Genomic DNA, 19433 nt, shown 5'->3' on the forward strand with positions numbered 1-19433 from the left:
GCCCTCCTTGGTTGGTGACAGAAGCACCAGATCATCAGCAAACAGCAGACATTTGACTTCTCATTCTAGCTGCTGCAGACTTTTCTAGTGCCCGCGCCAGTTCGTTGATATATATGTTGAAGAGGGTGGGGCTTAAGCTGCATCCCTGTCTAACCCTGGGACCCTGTGTGAAGAAATGTGTGTGTTTTTGCCAATTTTAACCGCACACTTGTTGTTTGTGTACATGGATTTTATAATGTCGTATGTTTTACCCCCAACACCACTTTCCATCAGTTTGTATAGCAGACCCTCATGCCAAATTGAGTCGAAGGCTTTTTTGAAATCAACAAAGCATGAGAAGACTTTGCCTTTGTTTTGGTTTGTTTGGTTGTCAATTAAGGTGTGCAGGGTGAATACATGGTCTGTTGTACGGTAATTTGGTAAAAGCCAATTTGACATTTGCTCAGTACATTGTTTTCATTGAGGAAATGTACGAGTCTGCTGTTAATAATAATGCAGAGGATTTTCCCAAGTTACTGTTGACACATATTCCACGGTAGTTATTGGGGTCAAATTTGTCTCCACTTTTGTGGATTGGGGTGATCAGTCCTTGGTTCCAAATATTGGGGAAGATGCCAGAGCTAAGTATGATGTTAAAGAGTTTTAGTATAGCCAGTTGGAATTTGTTGTCTGTATATTTGATCATTTCATTGAGGATACCATCGACACCACAGGCCTTTTTGGGTTGGAGGGTTTTTATTTTGTCCTGTAACTCATTCAATGTAATTGGAGAATCCAGTGGGTTCTGGTAGTCTTTAATAGTTGATTCTAAGATCTGTAGTTGATCATGTATATGTTTTTGCTCTTTGTTCTTTGTTATAGAACCAAAAAGATTGGAGAAGTGGTTTACCCAGACATCTCCATTTTGGATAGATAATTCTTCGTGTTGTTGTTTGTTTAAGTGGTTAGAGTCTATGGATTCTTCAATTGCATTGAGCTGATTTCTGACATGCTGTTCCTTCTTTTTCCGTAGTGTGTTTCTGTATTGTTTTAGTGATTCACCATAGTGAAGGCGTAGACTCAGGTTTTCCGGGTCTCTATGTTTTTGGTTGGACAGGTTTCTCAATTTCTTTCTTAGATTTTGCATTCCTCATCAAACCATTTGTCATTATTGTTAATTTTCTTCGGTTTTCTATTTGAGATTTTTAGATTTGATAGGGAAGCTGAGAGGTCAAATATACTGTTAAGATTTTCTACTGCCAAGTTTACACCTTCACTATTACAGTGGAACGTTTTACCCAGGAAATTGTCTAAAAGGGATTGAATTTGTTGTTGCCTAATTGTTTTTGGTAGGTTTCCAAACTGCATTCCTTCCACCTATAGCATTTCTTAATGTTACTCAGTTCCTTTGGCTTTGATGCCTCGTGGTTGAGTATTGCTCTGTTTAAGTAGACTGTGATTTTGCTGTGGTCTGATAGGGGTGTTAGTGGACTGACTGTGAACGCTCTGAGAGATTCTGGGTTGAGGTCAGTGATAAAGTAGTCTACAGTACTACTGCCAAGAGATGAGCTATAGGTGTACCTACCATAGGAGTCCCCTCCTACCGTTGACTATGTACATACCCAGCGTGCGACAGAGCTGCAGGAGTTGTGACCCGTTTTTGTTGGTTATGTTGTCAACACCTAGGGGCATATGTGGGAGGGGATGCTGTCACCTCCAGGCAGATGTTTGTCCCCCTGTGTGCTGAGGGTGTCAGGTTCTTGTCCGGTTCTGGCATTTAGGTCGCCACAGACTAGTACATGTCCCTCTCCCTGTCCCTCTTTCCCTCCCTCCCTCTTATTTGCTCCTTCTCTCTCCCTCCCTCTCGTCTCTGATGTGTTGAATAGGGGCTGTTGTGTGTTTGTGTTTGGGTGTGGAATGTCGTGAGTGGGGATAGCAGTGACTTGATGCTGAAGTCAGTGTCCCTCTTTCTCTCTCTCTCTTGCTCGCTTTCTCATTCTCTCTCTTATTCTCTCTCGTTCTCTCTCTTGTTCCCTAATCTCTTTGTAAAGTAAACAAACGGCTGCATTGTGACAGTGGCCCTCAAACTCAACCACTCTGATCTCCCGTCTGCTGCTCAGAGGAGTGTATCAACACAAGCCACCATTTGTCTGTCTCTCTGGTTCCTCTCATTGGTACGGGGACTGTTGCCGTGCGACGTAGTTGCCGTGGCAATGTCGGTGGTTCTGGGATGGGTTAGGGCTTTTTGTGAGTAGTGTTTGTCTAGCCCGGGCTGTCACTAATGCGGACTAAATCTCTCAGTAGACTGGAGGATCCAACAGAGAGCGTGAAGAGAGGTAAGACACCATGTCACTGAGGCGACTGACTTCAGGCAAAAAAATACTGCTTTGGTTTTTTGCCACCTTACAAACTGCTGGTGTTCAAGAACAGCTATTGCTTCTGTCGGATTGAATTGTGTTCAAATGTAGAAACATGTTTGTTTTTACATCTAGTTTGTGTAAATGAGTATAGTTTTGAAGCAATGCTAATAGCATGCCCAGTGTTATGCCGCGTGTGGTTACCCTACAGTTTGAATGTTTTGGGGGTTTCTTGCTGACAACTGGGTGACATCAGTCTAGTGTGTTTGTATATTTGGATACAAGATGGCGCGTCTATGACAGCACACACACAGGCTCCATTTAGAACTCGCCAATGTTTTATTTCACTTTCTGCCTTTATTCAGTAGGTATTTATTTTTGTTCACTTTTTACATTCTATTCATTTCAAGGCATGAATTGACATGGCCTTGGTGCCCTTTGCGATTGCCTTCTAGATCCCTTTTTCCCCCCAATCATAACTATGTATGTAATGCAGTAAGGTGATTAGAGGCCGCACTCTCAGCCTGGTCGTCACCAGGTTTGGCCTTGGGACGTGTTGATTGGCTGTACACAGGCAAGCTGAGAGGCGGATGAATTAAGTGGTGTGAGGCTCTGTGAGTTCAAAACAAAGGACAGGAAATTACTTCTCCTCCAACCAGGCTTTCCATTAGAACCGTGCAGCTTCAGTACCTTTGCAGATACTGTGCCTTGCAAAAGTATTCGTTCCTCCTTGCCGTTTTTCCTATTGTGTTGCATTAAAACCTGTAATTTAAATTAATTTTTATATGGATTTCATGTAATGGACATGCACAAAATAATCCAAATTGGTAAAGTGAAATGAAAAAAATAATTTGTAAAAAAATAAATGGTAAAGTGATGCATGCATATGTATTCACCCCCTTTGCTATGAAGCCCCGGAATCAGATCTGGTGCAACCAATTACCTTCAGAAGTCCCATAATTAGTTAGATTGCACACTGGTCACATAATCTGTCACATGATCTCAGTGTGTCTATATACACCTGTTCTGAAAGGCCCCAGAGTCTGCAACACCACTAAGCAAGGGGCACCACCAAGCAAGAGGCACCATGAAGAACAAGGAGCTCTCCAAACAGGTCAGGGACAAAGTTGTGGAGAAGTACAGATCAGGGTTGGGTTATATAAAAAAAATCACAAACTTTGAACATCCCACAGAGCACCATTTTAAATCCATTATTTTAAAAAAATGAAAGAATTTGGCACCACAAGAAACCTGCCAAGAGAGGGCCACCCGCCAAAACTCTGACCAGGCAAGGAGGGCAACAATCAGAGAGGCAACAAAGAGACCAAAGATAACCCTGAAGGATCTGCAACACTCCACAGCGGAGATTGGAGTATCTGTCCATAGGACCACTTTAAACCGTACACTCCACAGAGCTGGGCTTTACGGAAGAGTGGCCAGAAAAAAAGCAAACACATTTGGTGTTCACCAAAAGGCATGTGGGAGACTCCCCAAACGTATGGAAGAAGGTGCTCTGGTCAGGTGAGACTAAAATGTAGCTTTTTGATAGAGGTCGACCGACTAATTAGGGCCGATTTATCAAGTGTTCATGACAATTGGTAATCAGCATTTTTGGATGCCGATTTACATTGCATTCCACGAGGAAATTGCGTGGCAGGCTGACCACCTGTTACGCGAGTGCAGCAAGGAACCAAGGTAAGTTGCTAGCTTGCTAGCATTAAAGTTATCTGATAAAAAAAACAATCTTCACATAATCGCTAGTTAACTACACATTGTTGATGATATTACTAGGTTAACTAGCTTGTCCTGCATTGCATATAATCAATGCGGTACCTGTTAGTTTATCATTGAAACACAGCAGCCTACTTCGCCAAACGGGTGATGATTTAACAAAGGCGCACTAAAAAGCACAATCGTTGCACAAATGTATCTAACCATAAACATCAATGCCTATCTTAATATCAATACACAGAAGTACATATTTTTAAACCTGCATATTTAGTTAAAATAAATGTATGTTAGCAGGAAATATTAACGATGGAAATTGTGTCACTTCTCTTGCATTCATTGCACGCAGAGTAAGTGTATATGCAACAGTTTGGGCCACCTGGCTCGTTGAGAACTAATTTGCCAGAAGTTTACATAATGATGACATAACATTGAAGGTTGTGCAACGTAACAACAATATTTAGACTTAGGGTTGCCACCCATTTGATAAAAAATTTAACGGTTCCGTATTTCACTGAAAGAATAAACGTTTTGTTTTCTAAATGATAGTTTACGGATTTTACCATATTAATGAACTAAGGCTCGTATTTCTGTGTTTATAATATTATAATTAAGTCTATGATCTGATAGAGCAGTCTGAGCGGTGGTAGGCAGCAGCAGGCTCGTAAGCATCCATTCAAACTTTACTGCGTTTGCCAGCAGCTCTTAGCAATGCTTGATCACAGCACTGTTTATGACTTCAAGCCTATCAACTCCTGAGATTAGTCTGGCAATACTAAAGTGCCTATTAGAACATCCAATAGTCAAAGTTATATGGAATACAAATGATATAGAGAGAAATTGTCGGATGTGTCATAATTCCTATAATAACTGCAATCTAGTATTTCCTTACTGGGAATATTGAAGAACTGGGAATATTGAACCACCAGATTTCATATTGTCTGAGCAAGGAACTTAAACGTTAGCTTTTTTACATGGCACATATTGCACTTTTACTTTCTTCTCCAACACTGTTTTTTTTTACATTATTTAAACCAAATTGAGCATGTTTTATTATTTATTTGAGACTAAATAAATAAAATGTATGTATTATATTAAGTTAAAATAAGTGTTCATTGTTCATTCAGTATCGTTGAAATTGTCATTATTTCAAATATTTAAAAATAGTCGGATTTAATCGGTATTGGCTTTTTTTGGTCCTCCAATAATCAGTATCGGCATTGAAAAGTCATAATCAGTCAACCTCTACTTTTTGGTCATCAAGGAAAATGCTATGTCTTTGCGCAAACCCAACACCTCCCATCACCCCGAGAACACCATCCCCACAGTGAGGAATGGTGGGGCCAACATCATGCTGTGGGGATGTTTTTCATCAGCGGGGACTGGGAAACTGGTCAGAATTGAAGGAATACAGATAAATACAGGGAAATTCTTGAGGGAAACCTGTTTCAAAGGTTCACCTTCCAGCAGGACAATGACCATAAGCATACTGCGCAGACCAGCTGGCTGGTGTGTTTACGGACATATTCAATCAATCCCTATCCCAGTCTGCTGTTCCCACATGCTTCAAGAGGGCCACCATTGTTCCTGTTCCCAAGAAAGCTAAGGTAACTGAGCTAAACAACTAGCACTCACTTCCGTCATCATGAAGTGTTTTGAGAGACTAGTCAAGGACCATATCACCTCCACCCTACCTGACACCCTAGACCCACTCCAATTTGCTTACCGCCCAAATAGGTCCACAGACGATGCAATCTCAACCACACTGCACACTGCCCTAACCCATCTGGACAAGAGGAATACCTATGTGAGAATGCTGTTCATCGACTACAGCTTGGCATTTAACACCATAGTACCCTCCAAGCTCGTCATCAAGCTCGAGACCCTGGGTCTCGACCCCGCCCTGTGCAACTGGGTACTGGACTTCCTGACGGGCCGCCCCCAGGTGGTGAGGGTAGGCAACAACATCTCCACCCCGCTGATCCTCAACACTGGGGCCCCACAAGGGTGCGTTCTGAGCCCTCTCCTGTACTCCCTGTTCACCCACGACTGCCTGGCCACGCACGCCTCCAACTCAATCATCAAGTTTGCGGACGACACAACAGTGGTAGGCTTGATTACTAACAACGACGAGACGGCCTACAGGGAGGAGGTGAGGGCCCTCGGAGTGTGGTGTCAGGAAAATAACCTCACACTCAATGTCAACAAAACTAAGGAGATGATTGTGGACTTCAGGAAACAGCAGAGGGAACACCCCCCTATCCACATCGATGGAACAGTAGTGGAGAGGATAGCAAGTTTTAAGTTCCTCGGCATACACATCACAGACAAACTGAATTGGTCCACCCACACAGACAGCAATGTGAAGAAGGCGCAGCAGCGCCTCTTCAACCTCAGGAGGCTGAAGAAATTCGGCTTGTCACCAAAAGCACTCACAAACTTCTACAGATGCACAGTCGAGAGCATCCTGGCGGGCTGTATCACCGCCTGGTACGGCAACTGCTCCGCCCACAACCGTAAGGCTCTCCAGAGGGTAGTGAGGTCTGCACAACGCATCACCGGGGGCAAACTACCTGCCCTCCAGGACACCTACACCACCCGATGTTACAGGAAGGCCATAAAGATCATCAAGGACAACAACCACCCGAGCCACTGCCTGTTCACCCCGCTATCATCCAGAAGGCGAGGTCAGTACAGGTGCATCAAAGCTGGGACCGAGAGACTGAAAAATAGCTTCTATCTCAAGGCCATCAGACTGTTAAACAGCCACCACTAACATTGAGTGGCTGCTGCCAACACACTGACTCAACTCCAGCCACTTTAATAATGGGAATTGATGGGAAATTATGTAAAATATATCACTAGCCACTTTAAACAATGCTACCTAATATAATGTTTACATACCCTACATTATTCATCTCATATTTATACATATATACTGTACTCTATATCATCTACTGCATCTTTATGTAATACATGTATCACTAGCCACTTTAACTATGCCACTTTGTTTACATACTCATCTCATATGTATATACTGTACTCGATACCATCTACTGTATCTTGCCTATGCCGCTCTGTACCATCACTCATTCATATATCTTTATGTACATATTCTTTATCCCCTTACACTTGTGTGTATAAGACAGTAGTTTTGGAATTGTTAGTTAGATTACTTGTTGGTTATTACTGCATTGTCGGAACTAGAAGCACAAGCATTTCGCTACACTCGCATTAACATCTGCTAACCATGTGTATGTGACAAATACAATTTGATTTGATTTACTGCTAAAGCAACACACTAGTGGTTTAAGGGGAAACATTTAAATGTCTTGGAATGTCCTAGACAAAGCCCAGAACTCAGTCCAATTGAGAATCTGTGGTATGACTTAAAGATTGCTGTACACCAGCGAAACCCATCCAACTTGAAGGAGCTGGATCAGTTTTGCCTTGAAGAAAGGGCAAAAATCCCAGTGGCTAGATATACCTCAATAGACTTGCAGATGTAATTGCTGAAAAAGGTGTCTCTACAAAGTATTGACTTTGGGGGGTGAATAGTTATGCACCCCCAAGTCTTCAGTTTTTTTGTATTTTTTCTTGTTTGTTTCACAAAAAAAAAAAAATTTAGCATCTTCAAAGTGGTAGGCATGTTGTGTAAATCAAATTATACAAACCCCTCCAAAAATCTATTTTAATTCCAGGTTGTAAGGCAACAAAATAGGTCAAATGCAAAAAGCTCCTTGGAGACCAAGCTACTGTAGGAACCAGGAATGAGTGTTAACTTGGAGGGAGAGAGGAGCACTAGCAGAATAGCACTACTTGTTATAAAGACAAGTCCTGGACTAGAAACCACTTGACCCTAAAAGAGAGAATCATAATATTTCTAGTCTATTGTCATGCCATTGTTTACAGTCATCCAGACTCATTCTTTGACAGGAGTTGTGATGAATACAGACAGATACTTTACAGATAGACGACACAGGAAGACACCGTTGTGTTAACTGCCTGGGCGGCAGTTAGAGCGTTGGACCTGTAACCGAAAGGTTGCGAGATCGAATCACAGAGCTGACAAGGTAAAACTGTGTCGTTCTGCCCCTGAACAAGGCTGTTATTGTAAATAAGAATTTGTTCTTAACAGACTTGCCTAGTTAAATAAAGATAACATAAAAACAACTAGAGGGATGTGATCATAAAGTCTGTTTGTTTTTGATGATGCTGTTGTCCAGAAGACAGGCTCTGAGTCTGATTGGATGAAAGTATGATCCTTGGTTCATTCTTTTATAGACTTGATCAACACTTGAATCGTCGTGGACAGATGGGTTATATACAGATTGACAGCATGTCAATGTGAGACCAGTTTCCTCCTTGGTTCTTTCAGTGACATTTTCCAGTGTTTTTCAGAAGCCTACTGTGTGATTAATACGTTTTCAGCAGGGAAAATTACATCTTTCTATTCTGACACTGTTATGACCTCTGTGAGGGATGGATGGAGAGAAAGAGAGGGACACAGCAGTTTGACGGGTATTAGAGAGCAGGAGTGAAAGGGAAAGCGGAGAACTGGGTAATTTCCACTCAGGCAAAGCGCTAGACCGGTGGGGACATTTTAATCGCAACGGGAGAGAGAAATTACCTGCCGTTCTGCGCAGCCGTCGCCACAGGGCACTGCCATGTGAAGAGGAATCGGTTGAGACTGGCAGAGTAGGATGAGGGAGGGGTGAAAGTTCAAGGAGGTAGGGCGTCTAACCTGGAAAAAAGAGGAGTAGGAGTGGACAGGGGGAGGAGGAGGATGTATGTTTTCCTCAAGCAGCCCTGTAGCCTTAAGGAAGAGGCTTGTCCAGGAGTGTTCTGTAGACACGAGGAGTCACAGCAGTCCAAGCAACACAACAAACATAATAATTCTGAACGAGCCTCCAACCCCTTACAAACACGGAGTCACGGATGTCTGTGCCATTCCCCGAGCATGAAAGAGTCTAATTGTGTTTAGCTTAAGCGCTGCCCCTGTTGAATACTAATATGGCCGCTGGAGGGTTCAGTGTGTGTTACTGCTGCCAACACTGGGTTTTACTATGGGAAGACTCAATCCCATTTACCCAGAATTCCATTCCACTGAACCCTGGAATTTTTTATTTTTTTTCCAGACAGTGTCCCCTGCTGTCCCTTCTCCCACTCTGTTTGCCATTGTCAGCCCATGGCGACATGCCTTTCACTGTGACAGACAGTTAAACACCACCCTGTCATAAGAATTCCGGCTGGCTCGATAAGAGCAATGTTTGTTCGGGACATATTGTAATTCCGGACAAGCCCAGGGAGGAAGTGGGGAAGAATCAAAGTGGAATACTTCCTGTCGGAATGCTGACTGAAAAAGTGAAAGAAAAGAGAAAGGAAAAATAAAATGATTAAAACTAAAACCACCCTTCTCTTGGGACCTTGTACTTCTTGAGTGGAGGCAAAGTAGCACATCTCATTGGTGGAGAGGGTTGAAAAGCTGTATGGTGGTTGCTGCTCTGCCATTCTGGTGAATGGCGAGAATTACGTCATGTCTCACACCAGCTCAGTAAACATAGTAGCACACAGAGTGTATCTACAATAGCCTCTCACTAAGAACACAGTATTGTGTTCTTTCTTTGTGCTGTGTGTGGAGCAATGTATTTATTCTCACAATAACTTGGTCGGCATGCTGCCTCAATCTGTGTACAAATAGGTTTACAGAACACTATCTCAGTGTGTTGTTTATTCTCAATCTCAGCGTGAGTCCAATGTGTCTGAGGCATGTGCGCGCACACACACACACACACACACACACACAACTTGTTTTTGTTATGTGTATTTGGCTGGTGGCTCAGTGCAGGTACATCAAAGCAGATGAAATGCCAATTTGTCCGTCGCCTGGAAAGATTCATTCTCTTTCCATCAGGACTTGACCAGATCCAAGTGTACCAGAATATTTTCACATCAGGAGGGATGCTTTAGTACCAGCCTTTTGCTATTAGAAAACCTCAGATACACAGTCTATCCTGGCTGACCACATTCCATCGCCAGAACTACCCGTTGTTGGTGAACTCCTAGAACCAATGGGGCTCTTCCAATGAATCTGACCTCGACCTTTTAGTTTTCCACTATTACCACAGTGCTTCAAACCAAGAACACACACACACACACACACACACACACACACACACACACGTATATTCCGTGCCAGCTTTGTTAATGTGTTTTCCTGTATTTTGAGCTTCCCATTGGCTGCTGAATCAGGAAGTGGCAGTGTGTGTGTGGAGTGACTGTTTGTCGGACCTTTACATTCGACCGGTCAGATCATACAGTCATAATCTGATGAGGAAACCAATGGTTATAAATGGAGGAAACTCACTTGGTTGAGTGGTACAGCTGAGGTAAAGGAGGTGTGTGTTCGGCGCGCTCAGCATCCGGGTCACGCGTGACAGTTTGTCGTTAATCGTCCGTCTGGGGCATAATAGCTGACGTGCGCACGCACCGCTTCTGTCACCGTGACGACCCTCTGACACTGGTCTCCATTTTGACATTTTGAGCTCAGTGGCTCAACTCAATGGCTCACACACACACACACACACACACACACACACACACACACACACACACACACACACACAGCCTCTTAGTTGTGTATGATACACCCCACCCCTGGTGAGTCCTGCTGGTTCCACCAGTGTGGGCTACAGTAGGCCAGGCTTTAACCTTTGAACCCTGGCTCATTGTGGGGCCAGATAACTGAACCACTTAGTGTTTGATAGTAGTGAAAAGGTACAGCACGACCATTTCCAGTCTGTATTGGTCTTCACTGAGCCTACTGGGACCACGATACAAAGGTTGACATGTTGACATTTTGAACTCTTGTCCTTTTTCTTCCTTTGATCTTTTCTCTCTCCTCCCCCCTCTGTTTTCTCTGGCAGCGTCTGGTACAGAGCAGGATGCTGTGCTGAGGCTTGAGCAGGAGAGGGCTGAGATCGTCTCCAAATATGACAAGGTAAGAACCCCTCCGCTAATGAAGGACAGTATGTCCCCTGCAGCATTGAATGTTTGTCTGTCACTACCAGACAGAAGCTGGGATAACAATATTTCTAGCAGGTTTCCAGAGATGTGTGCTTTGCTTTCTTGTCCTTTGTCAGTCTGACGGTGAAAAGTGTCCGTCCATCCACACCATTGTGTGTGTGTGTTTGTGGCACCTCTTTCCATTGCCCGTGGCATCATCACTATAGCCAGCCGCTGGGACTGGTTTATAAATTAGCCGTTTTAATTTAGTCCAGCGGGCAGGATAATCAAGCCCACTCATTAAGAGAGGAGCAATGAGGGAGGGATGGAGTGGAGGAGAGAGGTGGGCTCTGACACAGAGTTTAATTATGTTTTGATGTTTGACCCTGATCACAAGAGGAGTCCATTTTCTCTCGTTGGCGAGGCGGAACGAGTCCAATCAAACCCAATTCAGTTTCATAATGACAGTATCGAGGGGGGGGGGGTTTATCAAGACAAAGATGGAGTTCATGCTCTCACTACAGACCTCAACATTTTCTATCAATGGAGTTTCATTAAAGGGTGATGGAGTGTGATGGATGGAGTATGGCCTATCCCTCTGGTTTCCTTTGACAGGAGGATACTGGAAGAAACCTTCTATACACTCTCCAACTGTGACAGAGTCAATCATAGACACCAGCAACATGGAAAGCTTGACAAAGTCAAACACGGAGCAGAATCATGGTCCAATTCTGCCATGACATTGATTTTACACAGCTGTCTTGTGCGTGCGCCCCTGTGTCTATACGCAGATACCACATGACACGGGCTTTAGACACAGTCTGTGTCTCCACTGACATCTCTTCCAGGCTCTGTGTTCGGCCTGATGTCGGATGTAAGAACAATTTATCCATCCCAGATGTCTTTTTGGTGTATTTATATTCATTTTTCCCCTGTTTCTGCTGTGCGAGGGAGCTGGGTTAAGTTAGGACAGGATTTCCAGTAAATAGAGGGAAGGAGAACGGGAGGGAGAGATGTATTTAGACATCCAGCTGGTCTTCAGGCTAGCCTTGCAGACCTCAGCCAATGCTGGACATTGTTTAGCTCGCTCTTTTTCTTTCTTCTTCCCTCACTTCATCACCTCCTTTTCTTTCTTCTTCCCTCACTTCATCACCTCTTTTTCTTTCTTCTTCCCTCACTTCATCACCTCTTTTTCTTTCTTCTTCCCTCACTTCATCACCTCCTTTTCTTTCTTCTTCCCTCACTTCATCACCTCTTTTTCTTTCTTCTTCCCTCACTTCATCACCTCCTTTTCTTTCTTCTTCCCTCACTTCATCACCTCCTTTTCTTTCTTCTTCCCTCACTTCATCACCTCCTTTTCTTTCTTCTTCCCTCACTTCATCACCTCCTTTTCTTTCTTCTTCCCTCACTTCATCACCTCTTTTTCTTTCTTCTTCCCTCACTTCATCACCTCTTTTTCTTTCTTCTTCCCTCACTTCATCACCTCTTTTTCTTTCTTCTTCCCTCACTTCATCACCTCTTTTTCTTTCTTCTTCCCTCACTTCATCACCTCTTTTTCTTTCTTCTTCCCTCACTTCATCACCTCCTTTTCTTTCTTCTTCCCTCACTTCATCACCTCCTTTTCTTTCTTCTTCCCTCACTTCATCACCTCCTTTTCTTTCTTCTTCCCTCACTTCATCACCTCCTTTTCTTTCTTCTTCCCTCACTTCATCACCTCTTTTTCTTTCTTCTTCCCTCACTTCATCACCTCTTTTTCTTTCTTCTTCCCTCACTTCATCACCTCTTTTTCTTTCTTCTTCCCTCACTTCATCACCTCTTTTTCTTTCTTCTTCCCTCACTTCATCACCTCCTTTTCTTTCTTCTTCCCTCACTTCATCACCTCCTTTTCTTTCTTCTTCCCTCACTTCATCACCTCTTTTCTTTCTTCTTCCCTCACTTCATCACCTCTTTTTCTTTTTCTTCCCTCTTCATTCCCTTCTTCCCTCACTTCATCACCTCTTTTTCTTTCTTCTTCCCTCACTTCATCACCTCTTTTCTTTCTTCTTCCCTCACTTCATCACCTCCTTTTCTTTCTTCTTCCCTCACTTCATCACCTCTTTTTCTTTCTTCTTCCCTCACTTCATCACCTCTTTTTCTTTCTTCTTCCCTCACTTCATCACCTCCTTTTCTTTCTTCTTCCCTCACTTCATCACCTCTTTTTCTTTCTTCTTCCCTCACTTCATCACCTCTTTTTCTTTCTTCTTCCCTCACTTCATCACCTCTTTTTCTTTCTTCTTCCCTCACTTCATCACCTCTTTTTCTTTCTTCTTCCCTCACTTCATCACCTCCTTTTCTTTCTTCTTCCCTCACTTCATCACCTCTTTTTCTTTCTTCTTCCCTCACTTCATCACCTCTTTTCTTTCTTCTTCCCCCTCACTTCATCACCTCCTTTTCTTTCTTCTTCCCTCACTTCATCACCTCTTTTTCTTTCTTCTTCCCTCACTTCATCACCTCTTTTTCTTTCTTCTTCCCTCACTTCATCACCTCTTTTTCTTTCTTCTTCCCTCACTTCATCACCTCTTTTTCTTTCTTCTTCCCTCACTTCATCACCTCCTTTTCTTTCTTCTTCCCTCACTTCATCACCTCTTTTTCTTTCTTCTTCCCTCACTTCATCACCTCTTTTTCTTTCTTCTTCCCTCACTTCATCACCTCTTTTTCTTTCTTCTTCCCTCACTTCATCACCTCTTTTTCTTTCTTCTTCCCTCACTTCATCACCTCTTTTTCTTTCTTCTTCCCTCACTTCATCACCTCTTTTTCTTTCTTCTTCCCTCACTTCATCACCTCTTTTTCTTTCTTCTTCCCTCACTTCATCACCTCTTTTGAAACAATGTTTTCATTGAACATTTTTATTTAACGAGGCAAGTCAGTTAAGAACAAGTTCTTATTTACAATGACGGCCTACCAGGGAACAGTGGGTTAACTGCCTTGTCCGGGGGCAGACAGATTTTTACCTTGTCAACTCAGGGGTTCGATCCAGCAACCTTTCGGTTACTGGCCCAACTCTCTAACCACTAGGCTACCTGCCGCCCCTCTATTTCACCTGCCGCCCCTCTCTAGTCTTTCCCTTGTATTTGTTTCTCTATACAATCCTTCCATCTCCCCCTCCGTCTTCACAATTTATTTTCATTTTCTCATTATTTTCCCCTTTGCTGTCATGCATTCTCCACTCCCATTTTCTCATTATTTTCCCCTGTTAGAAAGAAAGTTATTGTCTGAATTCAACAGCCTCTCCTCTGCCTTGAGTCAGGCTGTGACTCAGGGTGCGTCTGCCTAGCTCTTCATTTCACACCTGTTAGCTGCAGGGCTAGGCACTCTAGCACAGCCAAGCCTAGCATGTACACACACACAGACACACACACACACTCTGTAGGGGAGTGGGGAGGACTGGAGTTGCCCATCCCTGCTCCAGACTGTGTGTAATGTTAATGCTGTTTAGTCAACTTCTTGATATGCCACACCTGTCAGGTGGATGGATTATCTTTTGCAAAGGAGAAATGCTCACTAACAGGGATGTAGATACATTTGTGCACAACATTTGAGAGAAATAAGCTTTCTGTACGTATGGAAAATGTATGGGATCATTTATTTCAGCTCATGAAACATGGGACCAACACTTTACATGTTGCGTTTATATTTCTGTTCGGTATAGAACAACACGGATGTTTCTATCTCTATTGTAATAGTGTCGATGTTTACAACACTTGTAGCCATCCAGTTCTATATAGGCATCTATATAGGCAAGTAATGAATCTCAATTGTGCTGCAAGTAAAAAAATTAAAAAAAAAGATGTTCCCAAGGATGTTCTTTTTTAATAGCACAAATACATTTCAAACTACTTGTTATTCATTGCTTTACCCATAAGGCTCTTTGGTTGCAGGGAAAAGAGGGCGCCACTGTGGAACCCTGGGAGGATGCAAGCTTCCACCTGTACAAAGTCATTGACCGCTTCGGCTTCGTACAGTAAGCACACACACACACACACGCACACGCACACACACACACACACACCCTTAAATGATCAATTCATTACACAAGGCATATGAACTTTTAGAAATGTGAATCAGTCACAATCTTCCCCTTTATTTGTGTTCTGATGTTTCACTTCATCTCTTCAAAGAACACTAGTTTAAAACAGTACCATTGTCTTGAAGTTGGAGAAAGTGACTCTCTATAGCCTGGTGTGTTGTGGTGTTGGCATGGCCAGCAGTGGGGTTGCATGGCTCTTAAACAACACCGTTCTTAGGCAGTTATATCAGTTATATATAGGCTGGCACATGTGGGCTGGTCTAGGCAGGAAGCTGCAGGGTTAGCCACAATCACAGGGCATCAGTGTGGGAGCTCAGGCCGAGAGTATAGGGGAGAGAGGGATGACGTGCCGGGGCCCAGGGCCAGTCACAGTCTGGAGAGAGATGGAGAGAAGGTTCCAGTCTGGAGAGAGGGAAGGATGGAGAGGTTGAGGGCCTGAGTGAAGGCTATGGTCTGGGAGAGAGGGATGGAAAGAGAACAGATGGGGGCTTGGCTGAAGGTTATGGTTCTGGCCTAATGCCAGGACTTTGGACTGGTTAGGACACAGAGCTGGGGCCATGGTTAAGACAGTAGAGATGAGGCCTCAGGCTCCATGAAATAGCCTATGAAGGAGAGCCCTGTCTAGGTCATACTGACTAGGTGTGATGACAACAATGAGGGAGAAAAGAAGGGAATGACCCATTTACAGGCAGACACCGACAAACTGACTGCAAACTCTCTGTGCTTCCTGTATGAGTTAAAGGTCAGGTTCAGGGGTCAGGGCAGTCCCGGGAAAGAGACACAGGAAGTGGGGGATGGGACACGGGCTCTGTTCCCTTCCTTCCATGAAGTCATCACAGATCTGACCTGATCATAGATCTGACCAATGTTGGATTGGTTAAAGCAATGGAGAGGAAACCTTACGTTCACTTTCCCAGTCATGGACAGGTTAGTTAATATTACTAAAAGAAGGAAGGATGCATTTTGAGAGTATTGGAACAGGCCCCCACCATGGGGAAATCGCATTTGTATGATCTAAGCCAGTGGGCTGAGTGGCACAGAGAGAGCTGTGCTGCTCTGAACTGTTAGTTTCATAGTGTAACTGACAGATAGCCATAGAGGCATTGAAACTGGGACAGGACAGTAGCCAGAATGGAGGAATGTTTTAATGTGTTATTTCCTGTTTGCTGGGCTGCTGACGTGTAATGTTCCCTCCCTTTGATGAGTGTTAGGGAAGGTGAAACGAGCTCTGGCAGTAGCATCATTTATTTATTTAATGACTCCACTTCCTCTGGAAAGAATCTTTGAGTGGTCCGTATTCACGTTGAGACATATCAACTTGGGGCTCCATCTTGTCCATCTTCACCGCGTATTAGTGAGTCGAGTCGGACAGAGAGACAACCTACTAACATTCCACCCAACCACCAAATGTGTAATGTTCTTAAAGGCCCAGACCAGCGAAACCTTAGCTAAGCTCATGGTCAAACAATGATTGATACCGTGCATATTTTCAGAGCAACAATGTGTCTGAAACAAATCAACCAAAGCTGTGTGATACTAACGCTTGTTTTGTTTTCTCCTCTACAGTGAGAATGAACTTCCGTCCTACGACTCGGTGGAAGAGAAGGTGAGACGACCATGTTTCAGACCCTCAGGGCAAACTACATCTCTCCCGTCCCACGTGTCTATGCCGCTGTAAAATGACCTTCACCGATGAGAAAGAACACGGAGTCTTTCACACACATAACGATTACCGTTACTGCTATGAATAGAACTCTGGTTGCTGAGAATTGATTAGTTCTTTCCTTTATCAGAATCCTAACATTTTGTATTCTTCTACTGTCGCTTTCAACGAGTTACATAATGTTCTGAGCTGGATGTTTAGATTGCATTCTAATGTCACTGTAACCTTTGCCTCATCCTGGCATCATAAAATGTTCTTTGTTTTATGAAGCAAAATTTATGACACTGCATATTTGTCTGCATATACAGTTCCTCCAGAGTTTTGGTCATGAGGAAGTGTTAACATGCCACTTCCTGTGTCCCCTCAGCAAAAACACTTAGAGGTAGAAAGGACCTCAAAATGGCTGAAGATGATGAAGAGCTGGGACAAGTATAAGAACAGTGAGAAGGTACGATCTCTCTCTTCCTCCCTCACCATCTCTCCCCCTTCTTGCAGGCTCTTAAAATATCTCATTCCCACATTACATTCCACATCCTTCTCCTCGCTCACTTCTCTCCCTTCTCTTTGGTGAACAAATATTAGTGAGTCTCCCTGAAGAGCATGTATAGAGGTCTGGTCTCTGTAATAGCTGTCTTTGTTAGTGCCTGAGTTTGGGGTCTTCTTTATGCTAGGTGTTGGGCCCTCGGGCATTCAGTTCTGACGTCCTTCAGTTGTACTCTGAGGTGGTCCCAGCGGGAATTGGAGATTGTCTTTAAATGAACCTTGGCTAGGGGAATGTTTTAGCCTTGTTCTCTCTTTCTCCGGTTTCAAGGATTGCGTGACAAGCAACAACCAAGGACTTGTTGTTTCCCCCCTCTGTCAGTCAGTGCTCCGCTCGTTTCTCCCGGCTGGTTAAACGAGTTACGGTTGATGGCTCTTTTTGTTTCCTGTGCTGCTGAAAACAATGGCATACTAATGCAGTCATAAGGTTCCTAGCATCTGTAAGGCAGGTTCCTAGCATCTGTAAGGCAGGTTCCTAGCATCTGTAAGGCAGGTTCCTAGCATCTGTAAGGCAAGTGTAATCTTTAGATCTACTAAAAATCTGCTGTAGGGCAGAGCCTGGGTCCTGGCATAGGTGTTGATGTGACAATGAATTTATGACACACACACACACACACACACACACACACACACACACACACACACACACACACACACACACACACACACACACACACACACACACACACACACACACACACACACACACACACACACACACACACACACACACACACACACACACACACACACACACACACACACACACACACACACACACACACACATGGTGATTAGTGGAACATGTGCACTCATTGACTTCATCAGAGCCCTAATTACTGGGCTGTCGCTGTCGACGTCAAGCCCCAAGTGGGTCTATCTGGCACACACATACACTGTACACACACACACAGTACACACACACACAGTACACACAGTACAAACACACACCTCCACACTCACACATAACACACATAACTCACATACTCACTCACACACACACATAGACTAACATGCATTATGAGCATACAACCTAAACTGATTCGTTAACCTTTAATTATCACCCATCACTGGCCATCCGATGCCTCCTTTCAAATCAATGTTTCTCTCTCTTCTCCCACCTCTGTGTTCTGCCTGCTGAATAATGAAGATTGTGTTTGTGTGTGTATATAATATATATGTGTGTATATAATATATATGTGTGTATATAATATATATGTGTGTGTGTGTGTATATGACACGCTACAAAAGTATGTGGTAACCGCTTAAAATTAGGCTATTTCAGCCACCGTTGCTTGACAGCTGTATAAAATCGAGCGCACAGCCATGCAATCTCTATAGACAAACATTGGCAGTAAAATGGCCTGACTGAAGAGGTCAGTGACTTTCAACGTGGCACCACCATAGAATACCACCTTTCCAACAAGTCAGTCAGTTAAATGTCTGCCCTGCTAGAGCTGCCCCGGTCCACTGGAAGTGCTGTTATTGTGAAGTGGAAACGTCTAGGAGCAATAACGGCTGAGCCGCTAAGTGGTAGGTCACACAAGCTTACAGAACGGGACCGCAGAGTGAAAATCGTCTGGCCTCGGTTGCAGCCAATGTTTCCTCTAAGATGTGCACAGCTCCCCGGGACTACCGTGCAGAATTATCAGCCCACCGAGAGAAGCATGAGATTGATCTCCACTCAACTTTGTAGAGCAGTGTTCACCGACTGGTTGATCTCCAAGGCATTCCTAGTCGATGGCCAAACATTTCTATTTAAAAAAACAACAATGATAAAGCCTTGTCATCCTATTTTGTTTTGTTGGTCTTGGGCTGTTTGGCGGTAGGTGCACCTGATTCAGCTGCCTTGCGCGCCGGGTAGGTGAACTGTTGCCATTTTGAACCAATTCATGTGTCTGGAAGGCCCAGAGAGCAAATCAAGTGCACTATATGCCTACTGCTGGCCAATCGGATTGCTCAAATTACCGTGTCTGCAGTAACATAGCAGGCATAAAAAAAAGCTACAGCAAAGTTGATACTGTGATATTTCAAAATGTTTAAAACCATAACTAGAACGAGACTGTCAACGAATACAGCAAAGAGCTGCTGTTTT

The 19433-nt window shown here is 43.7% G+C and overlaps 1 protein-coding gene across 3 annotated transcripts in view; it reads left to right on the forward strand.

Moving 5' to 3' along the window:
• Positions 1 to 19433, forward strand: part of LOC118378708 (USP6 N-terminal-like protein) — an 82677-nt gene that overhangs the window by 48056 nt on the left and 15188 nt on the right. For 2 of the 3 annotated variants that reach the window (XM_052460292.1, XM_052460295.1), the window contains 4 exons: positions 10991 to 11064; positions 14987 to 15069; positions 16702 to 16741; positions 17166 to 17246. In XM_052460292.1, the coding sequence (XP_052316252.1) occupies positions 10991 to 11064; positions 14987 to 15069; positions 16702 to 16741; positions 17166 to 17246 (278 nt within the window). Of the gene's footprint in view, positions 1 to 1815; positions 2316 to 10990; positions 11065 to 14986; positions 15070 to 16701; positions 16742 to 17165; positions 17247 to 19433 lie in introns of those variants that run through there. The other variant, XM_052460293.1, reaches the window with a different exon arrangement.

Source organism: Oncorhynchus keta, chromosome 13, assembly GCF_023373465.1.
Source record: "Oncorhynchus keta strain PuntledgeMale-10-30-2019 chromosome 13, Oket_V2, whole genome shotgun sequence".
Lineage (NCBI taxonomy): Eukaryota > Metazoa > Chordata > Actinopteri > Salmoniformes > Salmonidae > Oncorhynchus > Oncorhynchus keta.